Source organism: Abrus precatorius, unplaced genomic scaffold (genome assembly GCF_003935025.1).
Source record: "Abrus precatorius isolate BTA unplaced genomic scaffold, Abrus_2018 Scaffold6, whole genome shotgun sequence".
Lineage (NCBI taxonomy): Eukaryota > Viridiplantae > Streptophyta > Magnoliopsida > Fabales > Fabaceae > Abrus > Abrus precatorius.
The window spans coordinates 19,380,014-19,397,444 of NW_020874406.1; the positions used below are offsets into that span (position 1 = coordinate 19,380,014).

The following is a 17,431-nucleotide window of genomic DNA, read 5'->3' on the forward strand; positions in this document are numbered from 1 at the left end:
TTTCTTTTTTATTATATAATTTATCACCTCAATCCTTTCATCTTCATTCTCTTCCTTCCTCTCTCTCTCTCTCTCTCTCTCATGGGTGGGTTGTCAAATGATTTTTATACTTTTCTATATTAAGTTCAATATATGTCTTGGCCCCTGGTTCTAGTGGCCTGCTTAGTATTTAACTAAAAGAAAACGAAATTGAGTTATAGACATCATAAGATCAATCCAAATCAGTATAATGTTCAATATCTCAAGATTCAACAAAAAACAACTTTGGCATATAACTTTTGACACTTGAATAACTTAATTTTTCATGCATGTAATTTTCAGCTAACTTGAATCCCTCGTTCAGCTTGTCATCGACTCTCCACTAGGTTATGGCACGTTTCGCATCAAAGGCTTAGTTCCATCAGATATTCGAATTAAACAACCTCAACCTCATCTGTTCCCGAATATCCAACCAAGTGAATGACATTAGAAAGCACACGATTTTTTATACACAAGATTTCTTATAGCATTCATATTTGTAATTTCATGACTAATCTACACACATTTTGCGGTGTTCAATAATGGGAATTCGAAACAAAACGTTGCTGCTGATGCAGGGGTATTTGTTTGTGCCACCAAATCCCCTAGTTTTCAAACATCTAATAGATTATTCATGTGTTGGTAAACTAATATCGTAAAACATAAGCATGTGGTATAATCAAAACTTTCAGAAAGGGCATAAAAGTTCCTGGTTCAACTAATAAATAAAAGTGAACATGAACCAGCAGCGCGAAGAACATAATCTTACCTTGAATTGCAATTTAAGTAAGCAATACAAAAAACTGTTATGATATTTAAAGTTCAGCAAATAATAGCATTTAGTGATGGGATTTGGGAGACAAATTCAAAAGGCAACAGTAAGGCAATGCATATGCACCACTGTAAGGAATAACAGAGTAAGTCAAATTTACAAGAAACTGAACTGGGAAATAAGAGACTAGACTATAAATTTCAATACTTTCTATCATCAAATGAAAACCTAAAACTCTGATATTTCGGCTGGGCTTCAAGGAAGCCCCAAAAAATCATGAGCAGGGAGTATGACTAACTACAGTGTTCTCCTTCACAATTCAATTGCCTATAGAATTATTCTTATAAACAAAAGAATGAACTAATATTAACATTCAAAGCGAGAAAGGAGTAAAAAAAAATCCTATATCACAGTTTCCGCTTCCCAAAGTGACGCGCCTTGCCATTCTCAGCAACTTCAAGAACCTTGTAAGAATCAGCCATAACCTCCGTTAACCACAAGCCAGGGAAAAGTGTCTGCACAAAAATCAAACCACATCGCGGTGTTAAACAAAAACCAAATACGCATCAACGTTAAGGTGTGAAATGCATCATACTAACATCCAATTGCTTCTGCACAAATTTGGGCCTCTTAATGGGCCTCCGCGGCGGCTTCTGACCCAACAGCTTAATGAAATCTTCCTCGATCTCCTTCTTCGTCAACTGTACGGAGAACTTAACCCTTTCCGTCTTGTCGGAACTGCTTCTCAATTGCGGTAACTTGACGGCGCCGTCAGGCCTCACCGGCGACGAGCGATTTTGCTTCCTGTCATCAATCTTCAACATTTCACCATTACCTCCGGCGGATATCGGACCCTTATCCTCTGCTCTTCTCTTCCTCAGATTCCACGGCATCACGGTTTCTTCTTCTTCTTTTTCTCCGTTCCTCAAAATCGCGTCTTTCATTCTATCTGATTCTGTCTTCAGATCATGCATCAGCTTCTGCCTCACCGCCGCGACCCCATTATCGTCGATAACACGTCGTTTTTCACTCCTAGCAGCTTCGAACACCCGCTTCCGCGTCACTGTCGACTCGTCGGAGCTTGACCCTGAAGAACGCCGATCACCGCTCCTCTTTCGTCTCTGGCTACCCCATTGCAAGAAAGGCAACGAAAAATCGTAAAGAGGGTTCGATTGCTTGAGACTGGTCGCCATGGACTTCAGCGCCGGAATCGACCCTTTCTCTTCTTCGAAACCCGATAGTACCATTAACCGGTAGTAAAAGGTATCAAGAAAAACGGCAAGTGCAAGAAGAAAGAAAAGAAAAAAGCTGAAAATTTTCTCGGGAGAATCTGGGAGTACACAGGTGAAGAAAGTTTGAAGTTAATGAGGTGGATGTAAATAGGGAGAGGAAGCGGGTTTTATATTCGGGTTTTTGGATTTTGGATCCTTGAGTTGAGTTCAGGTAGCGGATGATATATGCTATGTTGCTCCCTAGGTAATTTTCGGTGTTCTCTAGTTAGGCTTGTTCTCCAATGCAAAATAAAAATATAACTTATAAAAAAAAGTTTAAAATAAAAAATTAAGTTAAAAAATATGAAAAAGAAACTAACACCTCAAAATGCTCCGGTTTAATATGAACTTCTAAACACCCTCCTCATTCATAAATTTTATTTTATCTTTTACTTCAAAACAATAAAAAAAAGACACTAGAAATTAATTTCTTAATTTTTTATATTATTAGATTAATAATTTTTTTTTTATTTAACAGATTGTACCAATAGAAAACAAGAAACTGATCATATACCTCAACAAGGAATTTGAAAATATTCTCTTTTTTATAAATCATACGAACAAAAATATTGTCAAATAAAATAAACTTTTGTATAAATAAAAAATCCGTATTTTTTATTTTATTTCCAATTTAGAATTAATCACCTTCTTTAAGAAGAAAATTTTATCAAATTTTTAAATTTAATTTTTCCAAATGAGTCGATGTAATTTTCAAATTAAAATTAATCATTACGAGAATTGAGAAAACTACGTGATTTAGATTACAAGATTGCAACGAAAGATATGTAACCGTCGAGTTCAATTTTTTTTTTCTAAAACAATATATATAATCTAATTTTAAATTTCAAAAGACAAAAAATAAATTGATATTTTCTTACTTTTTTAATATAAATAAAATATTATTTTTCTTAATCTGATTTGAAATAAAAAATGAATTTTTTTAAATTCATTTCTTTTATCTCAAAAATAAAAATAAAAATATTTTTATAAATAAATTATTAAATTATATCTTTTTTAAGTTATAAAACTAAAAATAAAATTACAAAAAATAAAAAATGTGAATTACTTTCTTTTGCAGTAAAATAATTCTTTTAAAATTAAAATAAATTTATAATATTATTTAGAAAGTAATTTTTTTTTCAATAGATGTCTTAAGATATTAATGTTCTCTATGTTGATGATTCTTGAATCTAAATCTAGTTCTACATATTATTTTTTAATTGAAGTTATTTTAAGGTATTTTTTTTAATAAACGTTACTTATAACTCATTGTCATCAAATTTTCCTACATAACTGTGTCTTTTTTTCTTTTTTATGTGGTCATAATTCTATCGTAACCTCAATTATTATTGAATTAATAATTTAAAATATTTTATTATTATATAAATTAAATTATTATATTATAGAACATACAAAAGTTAATTTATTATGTATAAGTATGAATTCATAAACAAGTAATTAAATTAATTATTAATAACATTGAATAAATATTTTTTTTTCTTAATGTATTCATATAAACTAAGAAGTACTAACTTGTCTTTCTTTTAAATAAGTTTTGAAAGGAAATGAAAAGTTTTAACTGTAATAGTTATCTATTATTAAATTGACTCAACCTAAGGCTACAATACCTGTTTTGGAAATGTTCCACAGCAAAAGTAATTGAATTTGAATAGATGATATTACTTGAGTCATCCTTATGTATCTTGTTTGATTTCAAACTCTAATTTAAATAGGAGAAGTATGGCATGCTAATGAGCATATTGAAAAGTGGATTCAGTACAATCATAAAGGTTGGATTGAAGGTTCTATCATCATCAACCCACTTAGCCTAATTCTTGATTTTGCCTATCGAAATGTAGGCCAATGGCAGGTCGGCTCATTAGACTTATCTTTTAATTTTTAAAATAAAATATGATTTTTTTATTGATATAAAAATATTATTTTAATATTTTTATGATATTTTAGTTTTTATATTAACTTTAAGAAAATTGACTTTTAATCTCCTGCCCTCAATCCATTTTATAATTTTTTTAAAAAAATATTCTTTAGTAATCAACTTGTTAATTTGTCTTTCCATCTTTAAACAGTTGGACTAAAAATATTTAATTCACTTTAAAAATAATGAGGCAAGTTAATCTATTTTGTAGTAAGTTTGACTTATTTGGCAACATTAACTGTGATGTGTAGTCAATTTTATATTTTAAGTATATAAAGAAATAGTTTATTGAAATATTGATTTGATAAATTTTATTAAAAAAATATTTATATAAAAAGTTCGGGTATAAAAGTTAATAAAATTGTTGGGAACATATGGTTCTATATATTTATAAAGGAGGTTGGAATATTACTTGAGAAGTACCGGAGGTGCGGTACTATCGTTCCTAATCATGCACCAATAATTTGCTGAATTAAGATCATTTGTTGTCTATTTGTTTCCGCAAGACCCTACTTTTCATGCTCATGATTGATTGATTCTGCGGTAAATTCAGGCTTTCATCATTCATGTTTTATAATTTTCACATTAAAATGTAATTTTGAGACTTGTAGTTGTTGTAAATTCTCTTCTCTCTCTTGCTCTGCTCTGGCATTGAGAGGACATTCTGAGATTGGTTTACATACACTCCTTTTGCTCTCTTTGTTGTCTGACTAAACCTGCAGCTTCTGAACTCCCCAACCGCATAAATCATAATCATAAATCATAAAACCCCTTTCATTCCCATTAATTTCCATCTCGAAACATCAAATCCAAACACAAAAACCTTTGGAATGATGTCAATAAATGTGTGTTCAGAGAAAGCAGGCTTTGGAATCAGCCCTCGCATTTCATTCTCGCAAGACCCCAAAAACACAATCTCAGTTGAAAGCCCTCGTAAGCAAGACACGTGCATATTAGACTCGAGCTCAGACTTCGTTTTCTGCATCACAAACGGCGTCCCACACAAACTCTCTTCAGCGGACGAGCTTTTCTCCAACGGCAAAATCGTTCCCAAGCAAATCACCAGAATTTCCAAAGCCCCACCACACCAGCCCCATCATCAACCCCATTTCAACACGCAAAAGAAGAGGCTCAAAGAGTTCTTGTCAGAGCCAGATGATGACGACACCCAAGAACATGATAAGCCCAATTCTTCTTCCAAACATTTCTGGCGTAGCAGCAGTTTGAACTGTGATGGGGCCACACGTGGGAAACGCTTGCTTCGTTCTTCCTTGCAGTTTCTGTCACGAAGCTATTCAACTGGCTCGGCACCGAACACGCCAAAACATGGCCTTATTCGAAGGGGAAATGCAGAGAGGCATAGGCTGCAGAAACAGTCCTCTGCTTCATCGTTGTCATTGTCTTTGTCATCATCGTCTTCAGCAAGTTCAAGTGCATATTATTTCTATGATTCCGCTCAAAAGCCTTCTTTAAAGAAAAATTGTGGCTCTTCTGCTGGTAATGCTGTTCGCATTAGTCCTGTTTTGAATCTTCCCCGTCGCAAAGCTTCTAAGAGCTTCTTCGGATTTGGTTCACTATTCTGTAATGGGAAGATTAAAAGCAAAAAATAAATTTTTTATTTTTATTGTCTCCTTCATGCTCAATTCCCTTGCCAATTCCTCCTAATTTGAATATCAATTATTATATTTGGCAAGCCCATCTTTTATTTTTTATTTTTTTCCTTTTTTACCTCTCATACTTTTTTCTTTCTTCTTTTCGTTTCCTATCTCTGTTCCTTCCTTTCATTTAACACTCTTTCAACCAGCCTCAAGGGATCATTATGGTTTGAAAGATATTATTCTAGTAACACATTTTCGGAACACTTTTTTTATATCTCCTCCCTCTTTGGTATTATTTATTTTATTGGTTTTATTAAAAAAAGAAGAAAAAAGGTTTTATAATATTTTTAATTTTAAATGTAATAAATGTTTTTTAAATATTTAAATTCATCTCTAGAAGTTAAGATTTATAAAACTATTATTTTATTTCCTTTTTTTTTTTGTCTCTTTTATTAATATAAACTCTGTTGTGAGAAATATATGTGAAAGTAGCATTAACACTCCAATGATTCTGCTGTCTGTGCATATTTTTGGTTCGTGAACGATCAAGCGAGCATATTTGTAAATGGAAAATGACTAGTTGACACAAATTTTGGGCGTTAAACGAGTGAGGAGAAAAATTTAAAATAAAAGATGTAATAAATAATGTGATAAAAAATAGAAATAATTGAAAATGGTTATAAAAAAAAGTGAAAAAATGTGTTGTTTGTAAATTCATGACAATGACAAGGAAAAGAAAGAGAGGGAAAAAGAAATAAAAACAATGTATTTGGGAATATTGAATGGGGGTGTCGTTGTAATGTTGGATAGTGAAAAACTAAGGACGAGGGAATGAAATGGAGAAGATCAAATCACTCTTATCATCATGTTTAGATCATAGGAGACAAATAAACAAAGGCGTCCTCCTCCTCTCGTGGGCTCTTCCTTGCTGTTTCTTACCTTTTTTCATCTTTTTAATTTTCTGTTAATAATTACATGTGCATGCTTGGTTTTTGCAACTTGTTTTGGTTTTCTTTTCTATTTTTCTTGTTGCATGCTCTCAAATATTTATAAATCAATTGGATGTTGGATCCCTTTCATTTTGTTCTTTTTTGTTGTATTTTTGTGCCTCGTACAAGGACAACTCAGTTCAGTCAAGAAAGATTAGGTTCACAAGGGAAAACATTGATTAAGAGTCCCCTCTAATTTAGATCTTCTAATCTTCCAACTGATACATATATAATCATATGTAATTCGTTTTTCTTACTTGGTTATATATGTAGTTGATCATTTGTAATCATAAAAGCCAATGGAGTATGGTCCATCCATTGAACTTTCAATCTTGAACAGTTATAGGTTATTAGATAGTCATTTACTCGAAAGAGAGAAGAAGAGACAGATATTTCATGGATAAACAATATTAGTATTCATTGTAAGTTATCAAACACATGGTATTCGTTATTAGTTTTACTATAATTATTTGAAACTTTTTTACAATCAACAAGTAACTAGATTTTGCATCGGGGTTTATAAAATAATAATATTTTATTTATATACTATTAATCATTTAAAATATATGAATAGTAATATTAAAAATTATTTCAAACTATAATTTAATAAATAAATTATTGTGAATTATTCTAAAAAAATTAATTTATTATTTATAAACTCATTTGATATTAATTTATTAGTAAGGAAATTATAATATTAAATAAATCCTTAAAATGACATTAAATTAGTAATTTTTTAAGTTATTAATTGAAATAAAAGTTATTTTTATGTCATCAAATGTTTCAATGACTTAATATCATAAATATTTAGAATACTAAATTAATATTAAGTATAACTTTTTGATTGGCTAAAACAATTAAAGCATTTAATTTATTATTTTATCTGTGCATGTCATCTTTTTTCATGTTACCATAATTACTTAATATGTATACAATTTATTGTTAAAATAAGTTATATTTACTTACACTAAAAAAAATACTATTGACTCTGGTGCTCTAAGTTTCTATCACTTTCTAGTAAAATTTCAAATATAACAAATTTTTCATAATTTCTATGTCATATAAAAAAATTAAGAGTTTGAAAGTAAATATTTTTATTTTTATTTTTATGCATAAATTTAAAATTAAATAAACATTTTTATAAAAATTTGGATATTTAAATTAAATAAATTATTTATTGATACTAATTTATAATCAAAATAAAAAAATTATATGTTGAGAATTATATTAATGTATATTATCTATTAAATATATATAATAATAATTTTTTTACTTTAATAAAAATTATTTTATTTTCATAGTATTTTTTAAAAAATAATTATAAAAATAAAAAGAAAGTTGAAAAGTTTAGAATAAAGAAGATGAAGTAAAATATAAATATAATGAAGACAATGTAGTAAAAACATTAAAAATATCATATAATATTATAATAAAAGAATTTTAATATTAATTATAGATCATAAGTAGATATATATTTTTCCATTCATCGACTTTGGACACTGGCATTTTAAAAAAAATTGTAAGGATAATAAAATTATTTTACAATTGACGTAATTCAAACCATCGAATACAAATTTCATATTTTTCAAGTTTTTGTCAAACGTATTAAAATTTCTATCTTAACAAAATCAAGAAAAATAAAAAAGATAGAGAATAGATTGAGATGAAAAAGGCACATCATGTTCAAGAAAGGATTACATAAAAGTGTGAGAAAATCTTAACAAAATTTATAAATAGTTTAACTCAAGAATTGAAAATATTTAAATTTAAAATTTAAAATATTTATTTTATCAAAAGTATTTGTATACAAAGTATTTATAGTGAAGTAAGTTGGTGCAAAATTTAAATTTAATAGGCATCTAATGAAACACTAATGAAGTTTCTAACCAAACACTTATCATGCTAGATTCTAATTATATCCAAATGCAAAGAAAATGAATTTTCATTCAAATGTACATAATTTATTGATAATTAAATGCTAAACAAATGTTATTTAAAACATAAAGTTAGAGAGATTTATAAGTTGGATTTATTGGTGGAATTTGTTTCCTTTGACATTTGACTCTTAACTAATGTTGAAGTATATTTACCATTAAATTTAAATAACTTCTTTAGCTTTCATAATTTTTTAACCTTGTCATTAGTTTTCTTAAGCCTTCGAGACATATTTTTTCTTGATTGAATTCTCTAACCTTATTATTGCCTTAGTAGGATCGCGTAGTATTATTATTATTATTAGCACTAAGAGAATGTTGATTCATCTAAAAGTTTGAACATTTTCTTTTACATCATATCTTTTTTTATGGATGAGATAATTTTTATTGATCTAGTGCAAACTAATATTATTTCAACTAAAAATATAGTGTGAATTTATTAGCAAAGGAACTATTTAAGAGAATTTAGTTTTTTTTTTTTGGAACAAAACTCTATCAAGTTTTTTATTTTTTAAAAATTGGCTTCAGAAGTGAGATGAAAGATTGTAAAAGGATTAGATTGTTGGTAAGACTTGTTATCCATTATATGAGTTGTAAGTCCCTTCTTCCTCACCTTTTTTGTAAGAAAATTTCATAAACAATTACATAGTAATTTTGTAAATGATTAGATTCTATTATTTAGCACTTTTTTTTTTTTTTTTTACAAAAATCAATTCTTCTTGACAATGGTTATTAAGTCATAACAATAACATTTTTTACTTTTCATATTTCACATTCAAAATTAAATTAACAATACAATTGAGATATCCAAGAATAACCTAGTATTCCAGGTTTACATGGTAATTGAAAAAATAATAATTAAACAATGTTTTATAAACACTTAAATGGATGTTTATATAAAAATAAATAAGCTAAAAATATTATAATGATTGTGATAAATAATATCATGTGGTAAAAAAAGATATTAATTAGATGTTCACGTAATTTAAGTATTTATAAATTAGCGTTAAAAAAATCCGTAGTGTAGGCCAGCCTCAAAACTCAGAAAAATGTAAAAATTTATTACTATAATTTATCCAAATTATTCAAATGGTATTTAATGTTTCTTTCTTATTTTAGAATAAGTTAATAACATAAAAATTCAAAATTAAGGTCTTTATTTTAATAAAAAGGTGATAATATTACGTTATAAATTTTTAAAAATGAGTAAAATTTAAAAAGAAAAGAAATATCAAGTATATATTTTTCTGAAACTTAAAGGAACATAAGAATAATTTGCAACTAACATAAATCCCTTCTACAATTAAGGGTGAAAATGAAGAAAATAATAACTCTGGACATAGAAATTACTGGATCCTACAAACAGATATCCAAGAAACGTGCATCTATTGAGATTGTGATTCAGAGAAAGATTGCAAGTTCCAGGTGGTTGAGGGTAAAAGCCAATGAAGACAATGGTAGGGCAATAAGATCTTGAGCACTGTATTCTTCTACCACCACAGCCGCATCCCAGAAAACGTACAAGACTGAGGAGATGAGCATCAAGAAGTACTTGCTGATTGGTGCCATCTTGTAATTTCTGAACTTCAAATTTAGCTTCCTTTAACTCTATCTAATGCAAATTATGGGAGAGCAAAACAACTGAATATATAAGTGATGCTTCAAAGTTTCAAGAAAATGCAAATCCATCTGGTGGGGTTGGCTGAAAAGAGGACAAGAAGGGAAATCTCCACCACTGATGCTAAGCCTATGTAGCCAAATCCCAATGCAGTCAAAAAGAAAAAGAAAAAGAAAAAGAAAAGCACTCCATACTCACTTTGGTACAGGATGCATTGAATGTTATTATATCATAAACAAGGAGCAATAAAAAATAATAACAGTCAAATTCTTAAACATAATTGTATAATCGTTAATATCATATCAAGAAATAATTATCTTAAAAGCTTGAGTATTAAGTAAAGCTTTACCGAAATGATTATCGAGTAGAATAACTAACATGATGAATGTGGTGTAGCATCTGCTCCGCGTGGCAGCTTTAGATATATGTCATTTTTACCATATATAAAATGAGAAATGTTTGTTAACAATTTAATAAAGAGAAATGTTTGTTAGTCCCATTTTTATTTTATTTTAATTTAACAGTTCTCCAGTAAAAAAAAATATTTTTAGTGAGTTCGTGCTATTAAATAGTAATCCTCTCTAATGAAAAATATGTATATTACAATAAAGATGTATTCTACAGTGAATCTTTCTAAAAAATAAAAATTAGAAATAATTTATTTTCTTAAAAAATTTATATGTTAAATTAGACAAACTTGCACATCATACAAATATTATATGTGATTTTCATTAAATACAACTGATTATAATTTTTTGAAAAAATGGTAAACAATAGAATCCGAAATTGATACGAATCTGGTTGTACGAGTACGACGATTGGTTTGTTTTCCATTCGTAAAATGGGAGAGAGGTTAGGCAGTCCACCAGCTCGTTCAGAGGTTATTCGGAAAATATATTTTTTTAAACAAAAACAGATTTTTTATTTTTAAATTAATAAATTTAGATCTTTTGTTATAATCATAAATCAAAAAACAATATCTATGTTTATCAGTTTTAAAAAAATATTAAATTAAAATAAAAAAATTATCTACCTTTTTTTTGTTTTTCTTGGAAATAACTCTTTAGAGTAAATGGACATCCGAAAGGGCTCATAAGTCAATTTCTGTTGATGATATTTCGGATAGTCCTGACAAGAGGTTCCATCCCACCCGAGTGTGAAATTTTTTAATCTTTTTCTTTTTTATGAAAAAACGCCCAATTTTAAATCTCGACAAACAAACCCTAAATTATAATGATTATATTTTGCTCAAATAGTATTATCTTTTTAAAAGTATATTTATGATTTAGAAAATTAAATATTTTTATTTTTAATTATTTACCTATTTAAATCTTTTCTTAGTTGATAGTCAATTTATTTTGACAAATTCCAGGCAATAATTAGCAAAAACAGATGATAGATTAGTTAAAAGTAAAAAATAATAATTTTAAATTAAATGTAATTAAGCTAACTTATTGAATTAGAAATCTTTAATAAATTAGTTGTTGAATTAATTAATAAATTTAAAATAACATAACAGGGAATGTTTATACTTTTATCTAATTTGTGCAGTGTTGACTAAGTTATATCATGTTACACAATTATAGTTTAAGTTTTTAGTTAGTTTTAAATTCTTATCTTGTTTACAAATTAAATATTTTGTCAAAAATTTAAAATAAATAATATAATAATTAAAATATATTATGTAAAATTAAAGGAGATATTTTATGAAAAATAAATAGTTAATATCAAATGAAGCAATAAATGATTAATTTTACTAAAGTAATAAGATAAAAATTAATATTAAATAATAAGCTCCGGTGCGTTTTCAAGTAGTGTTTTAAAAAATATTATAAGTTAGCATAATAAAGTTTTTACTAAATACTTTTATTTTGGGTAGGAAGCTTTATAAGCTAGCAAATACGTTATAGAATGTGTTTGACAGAATATTTTGGTTAATTTTATCAAATAATTTTAATTTAATAAAATAACTAACAACTTTCAAATTTTGACTAACAACTTGGAAGCATCAATGTGGTAGTGTAAATTTTTACTGTAATTAAACTTAAACATAATTTGAAGTTGAGGTTTGAGAGAAGAAAACAGATCAACCAAAAAAGAAAGTTTGAAAGAAATGAATAATTGAAAATTTTAAAATCAATAAAAATTAAGTACTGAATAATATTAAAGTCATGTCTCACAAGTAAGAAAAATAAATAAATAAGAGATATTCTCTTGCTCAAAAAGCAGTAGTTAAATTAATATATATAATTGATAAGACATTTAAAATTGTTTTTAAAACACTACTATATTAATCAAACAATGTGTTAATATTTGCAAAATTAAATTCTCAAAAGGTAGTATTTTTACATTTTAATTTTTGTTTTTTAATTACCAAATAAACAGTTGTTGTGTTAAATATTTAAAATTGACAAATATTTTTGACAGTTTACATATTTTTGGACAATTAATTGATAGACGATTAGTAATTGAACCATAAAATTTAAATGAGGTTGGTGATCTTCTTTATCCTTATATGGAAGTAAATAATTTCTTAATAACTTTTTGATATATAGAAAATGATGCTTTGTTCCAATAAAGCCGTGTGAATTAAAATGATGTTAGAGGCAATAATGACTTAGTTTTGATGGAAAATTAAGTAATTTCGTACACAAATAAGCTTACCCGAAGAGGCCATACCTTAATTTCCAATCAAATCACACGTGACTGTTGAAATGTTGATTCAAGAGACAACGTACTGTATAATTTGATATTGTGGTTCCCTAATCTGTCGATGTAGTTCTGATATCTCTTCTAACAGTATCACACCATTTTTGGGCTCAACTTTGAGTTTGAGACTGCATGCTCCTCAAAATATTAATTATTTTTCTTTTCTAACATTCATGAGTTTAACTTTTGTTTCGACAATACAAGCTCTACTTTTCTACGTGATCGATAATTTTCGTTTCTCATATCATCTTTGTCAAAACATAACGATAAGAATTAAAAAACACTAATCGTCACTCGAAGGTTTTGAACTAAATCCCAACCAAAGAGACCTAATTAAAGCTCAGATCGGCATTGTCAATTTTAATTTTTTAAAAATAAAAAGCTTTTAATTTCATAATTTATAATGTTATTATAAATTTAAATTATGTAAGCAATTTCATATTAAATTAGACTAGGAAGAAGAGCTCATGATAATGAGAGTAGATCTGTGATGATAGAAATAGCGATAATAGTTAAGGCCAAGCATGATACTAAAAGTGCTAACATTAATTACAGTAATGATAATAATAATAATTATGTTGATAATAATTATTGTGGGGATAATATATATTCTATTGATTTTTATGGTGGTCACTAGTAATAATAATTATTGTGATGATTATAATGGTTCTAACAAAGGATAGATGATGGCAAATGATATTTATGATAGGAGTGGCAATAACAAATGATTATAATTATGGTAATACATAGTTATTGTTTGTTTTTTAAGAGAGAAATTATATGATAAAATAAATTATTTTTATACCTATATGCTAAGAACCACTTTTTTTGGTTTTAAAAATTAATGCAAAAATATTTTGAAATTAAATTAAAAAATAATTTAGTATTATTTTGATTAAACACGTTTTATTTTAAAATTTACATTCATAAGTTAAAAAGTATTATTTTTCCTTATACTCTTCATTTTATAAGATTTTGATTTTAATGATAAAAAAATGTGAAAAATCAACCACCCTAAAAGTCGAAAGCTATTGATGATAGGAAAATAAAATGTCTCCTAGTTGAAAGGGGTGATTAGGATGCATGATGCCATTGAATTAGTTTAGGCAATTGGAATTATGGCCAGCTGCCTATATAATCTGATAGAAATGATCGCTAGGACTATTGGTATTCCATTTAGCCTATTCATAGTTCTCTCTAATTACTATTAAAAGCAATATTTGAAGACTATACAGTATGGAATTTTGTGTATTTTATGAAAGACTTGGAAACAAAAAGTTTCGCTAATTTTATCACTTGGGGGATATATACTTGTGGTCGTTATAAAAGTATATTGGACCCCTCCAATCTCGAACATATCGAAAGAGTACACTTCATCTTGGGCAATCGTGTGATTATCCTGAGCTGAATTTTGAGGTATGTAGGACCAAAAGAGGATTCTGATTTCTGAACGAATCAAAGCACACTTGGAGATCATATTATCACTTGTTCAGAGCTAACCACGTCTATAGCAATGTTGGCATTGACAATAACGTCCTAAACATCATTAGCAATGTCATTTGAAACAAAGTATGTGTCAAACAAAGACCTACAATGTCTCTTAATCTAGTCCTATTAAGTCATGTTCCTGTAGGTCCACTAAATACGATTGCCAAATTCTATTTCTATTCATGTTTCCTACTACATTTTCTACAATTAACATAAAATGAGAAGAAAACAAAGAGAAATATAAGAAAAGATAAGTGATATAATGGAGAGAGAAATAAAATGTTGAAAGGAAATATTGTTTGTAAGAATAAAATAATTCAAAAAGATATGTTAATAATAAATCTTTTCTTTAACATTACTTCCTCTATTATATAATCACTTAAAAAGAATAAAAAAAATAGAATGATACGGCATTTTATTATACTGTCACATTATCACGTATAATAATACCAAGAGTAGGCTCCTATAACTGTATTCCATGTATCTGGCACACGGATTGTTAATCAATGATATAACAATATAATTGATATAGTTCAAGTATATTATTTTACTTTCTAGAACTTGCTTCTTAAAGTTAATCTTCATTTCAAGGATTATTCATCTAAAATGACAATAAATAGAAAGAAAGGGAAGGCCTATCAAACAGAATGATCCTTTCTCTTTTCTCAATAAGCTAGACACTTTCCACCGAAAAGAAGTCAAACTAGGGAACCATCATGAACAAGGTGGAGAATTTTACCTTGACCGATCTAGGACTCATCATACCTTTCTCCAACAATGACAACCTTTTGGATCAACAACCACAGCTCCAAACCCTGCAGAACTTTAGTCATTCTGAGAATCACCCAAATCCTATTCCACTGATTTCTTCATCAGCCTCTGCCTATAGTGCCAAATATGATCATTCTTCTCCTGCAAATTCTGCAACTGATTGCGATGAAAAGAATAAGGTTTAGAAAACATTAGTTTTTGTCTCTTAAGTTTATGGCTTTTACAGTTTGGTGCGAACGAACATGGGACAACCAGAGTTTGAGGTTTCTTATGTTTTATATGTTGTTTGCATTTTGCAGAATCTGGTTGGCAACAAAAGGAAGAGAAACTTTGACAGACTCAAAGAGAAAGGAAATGAAGTAATTCATGTAAGGGCAAAAAGAGGCCAAGCAACTGATAGCCACAGTTTAGCAGAAAGGGTAATAAATAAAGTTTAGTCCCTTGTTTATTTTTTCTTGGGCTGTGTCAAAAAGCTATTATAGACAACCCGTTCTGGCATCCAATGAATAAAGAGATTGAGAAAGCAAGAACTACGGTTTTTAGTAATGACCCTAAATGTTGCAGTATTTTCTATTTGATGCCAGGTGAGAAGAGAAAAAATCAATGAGAAGATGAGATATTTGCAGGAGTTGGTTCCAGGGTGCTATAAGGTACTGACTTATATTTTCTTCCATAATAAGTTAATTTCTTTAGTATGTGTATCCTTATTGGGTTGTCATAAATTGGTGCCATTCTTATGTTTTTGCAGTCAATGGGAATGGCAGTAATGTTAGATGTGATAATAGACTATGTTCAATCACTACAGCAGCAAATTGAGGTTAGGGTATTTTCCTAATCAATATTTGTCATTTTGACTAGAAAAATACTGAACATAAAGTTTTCTTTTCTTAGTTTCTATCTATGAAGCTTTCAGCAGCAAGCATGTATTTTGATTTCAGCACTGCAGAGATGGATGCTACTGAAATCATGCAGGTACCCTTTAATTAGTACCATGGCTTCTTTCTTTCTATAATCTTTTTTATTTAAGAAAACGACAATGACCCCATCATTTTCATAGAATGATTCACGAAAACTTATGGTCTAAGTAGGCCACTATTAACATGCTCATAAATGCGGCTTGTGTGTTCCAGAGGAGTGCTAGCACACATGAAATACAAGAGATGGAAAGGGTAGCAGGAGAAGGTTTTGGTGGGATCAGCTATTCCAACCCAACATGGCCACTGTATTGACAAGTCTATTTCTGTTGCCCATATATGAAATCCATATATTCTTCCTTTGAAACATATAGAATGAGAAAAGTAACTATGTATAACAAATAAATGAAGAAAGCGTGGTAGGAGTGTGGCAGATTACCCCATAACTTTTATATTTATTGTGCTACTAATCTTTTTTTATATTATAAATTCCAATCTTTATACTTCAAAAAGGATATTCTCTTTTTAATATATATAACCATGTGTCTTTTTATTTGTTTATTTATTTTTGTTTAAATTGAGGATATCATCAACTAGTAGGAATGAAATCCTTTTAAGATGTAAAGATCATGAAAGTAAACTTTATCTTTCTAAATCAAATTTGTCTTTCTTATTATATGGCACATATCTTATGACTTTTATATCACATTAAATCAATTTTTTTCATTAATTAGTTATTCTATTAAAATAGCTTTCTAATTATCTTAATTATTTCAATCAACACTTACAAATTTTCCGGTCAATATTAAGTATAAGAGAACATTCTTAGATGTGCTAATATGATATTTTATCATTAAATGTACTTATAACTTTTAAAAAAGATTAAATATCTGTATTATTTTTTATAAAAAATAAAATATTTGAATTTATTTTTTCACATTTCGCATGTTTCTCACAGCTCATGAATATCTTAAAGTCCTGAATTAGTTTTCAATCAATGGATTGATGGTCAAAAAGAGGGCAAATTATTGGGAAGCACAGCCGGAAGATGTGATTCATTTGGCAAATCTGACTATCTGAGTGGTGTGACAGTTACTGCTTTATCTGACGGAAAATTTAATGAAATTCTGTCCACACACAAGTGTTAAGGGCGTAAGGCTATACAAATGAGGCAGACATAAGAGTCCAACTTTCTGAAAAAAGGATCTTAATATCCAAATGATCAAACCCTTTTCATGTACGTAAAATGAAATTAATTTGAATATATATCATTTACATTTACCTGTTTAAAATTGATTATATTTAGCTTTAAAGCAAATTAACATTTAGTCTAGTCACAGGGGAGTTCAACTATACGTGAGTTTCATAATTATTCAAACGAAAGGTCCAAGTTGCTAGTTGTCGGTGATGATC

General features: G+C 28.4%; 3 protein-coding genes across 3 annotated transcripts; 2 read left to right on the forward strand and 1 right to left on the reverse strand.

Annotated features, from left to right (window-relative positions):
- Positions 1-1,197: 1,197 nt before the first annotated feature.
- Positions 1,198-2,037, reverse strand: LOC113870341. Its single transcript, XM_027506934.1, has 2 exons — positions 1,390-2,037; positions 1,198-1,305 (listed from the first exon to the last, which is right to left on the reverse strand). Exons 1-2 carry the CDS (start codon positions 2,035-2,037, stop codon positions 1,198-1,200), a joined length of 756 nt encoding a protein of 251 aa, XP_027362735.1.
- Positions 2,038-4,830: 2,793 nt separating this feature from the next.
- LOC113870342 lies at positions 4,831-5,607 on the forward strand. The gene has a single exon (XM_027506935.1). The coding sequence runs from the start codon at positions 4,831-4,833 to the stop codon at positions 5,605-5,607; it is 777 nt and encodes a 258-aa protein (XP_027362736.1).
- Positions 5,608-15,005: 9,398 nt separating this feature from the next.
- LOC113869931 (transcription factor bHLH75-like) lies at positions 15,006-16,355 on the forward strand. The gene is made up of 6 exons (XM_027506478.1): positions 15,006-15,283; positions 15,404-15,523; positions 15,689-15,754; positions 15,853-15,921; positions 15,996-16,076; positions 16,235-16,355. The coding sequence occupies exons 1-6, from the start codon at positions 15,050-15,052 to the stop codon at positions 16,331-16,333; spliced, it is 669 nt and encodes a 222-aa protein (XP_027362279.1). The 5' UTR covers positions 15,006-15,049; the 3' UTR covers positions 16,334-16,355.
- The last annotated feature ends 1,076 nt before the right edge of the window (positions 16,356-17,431 follow it).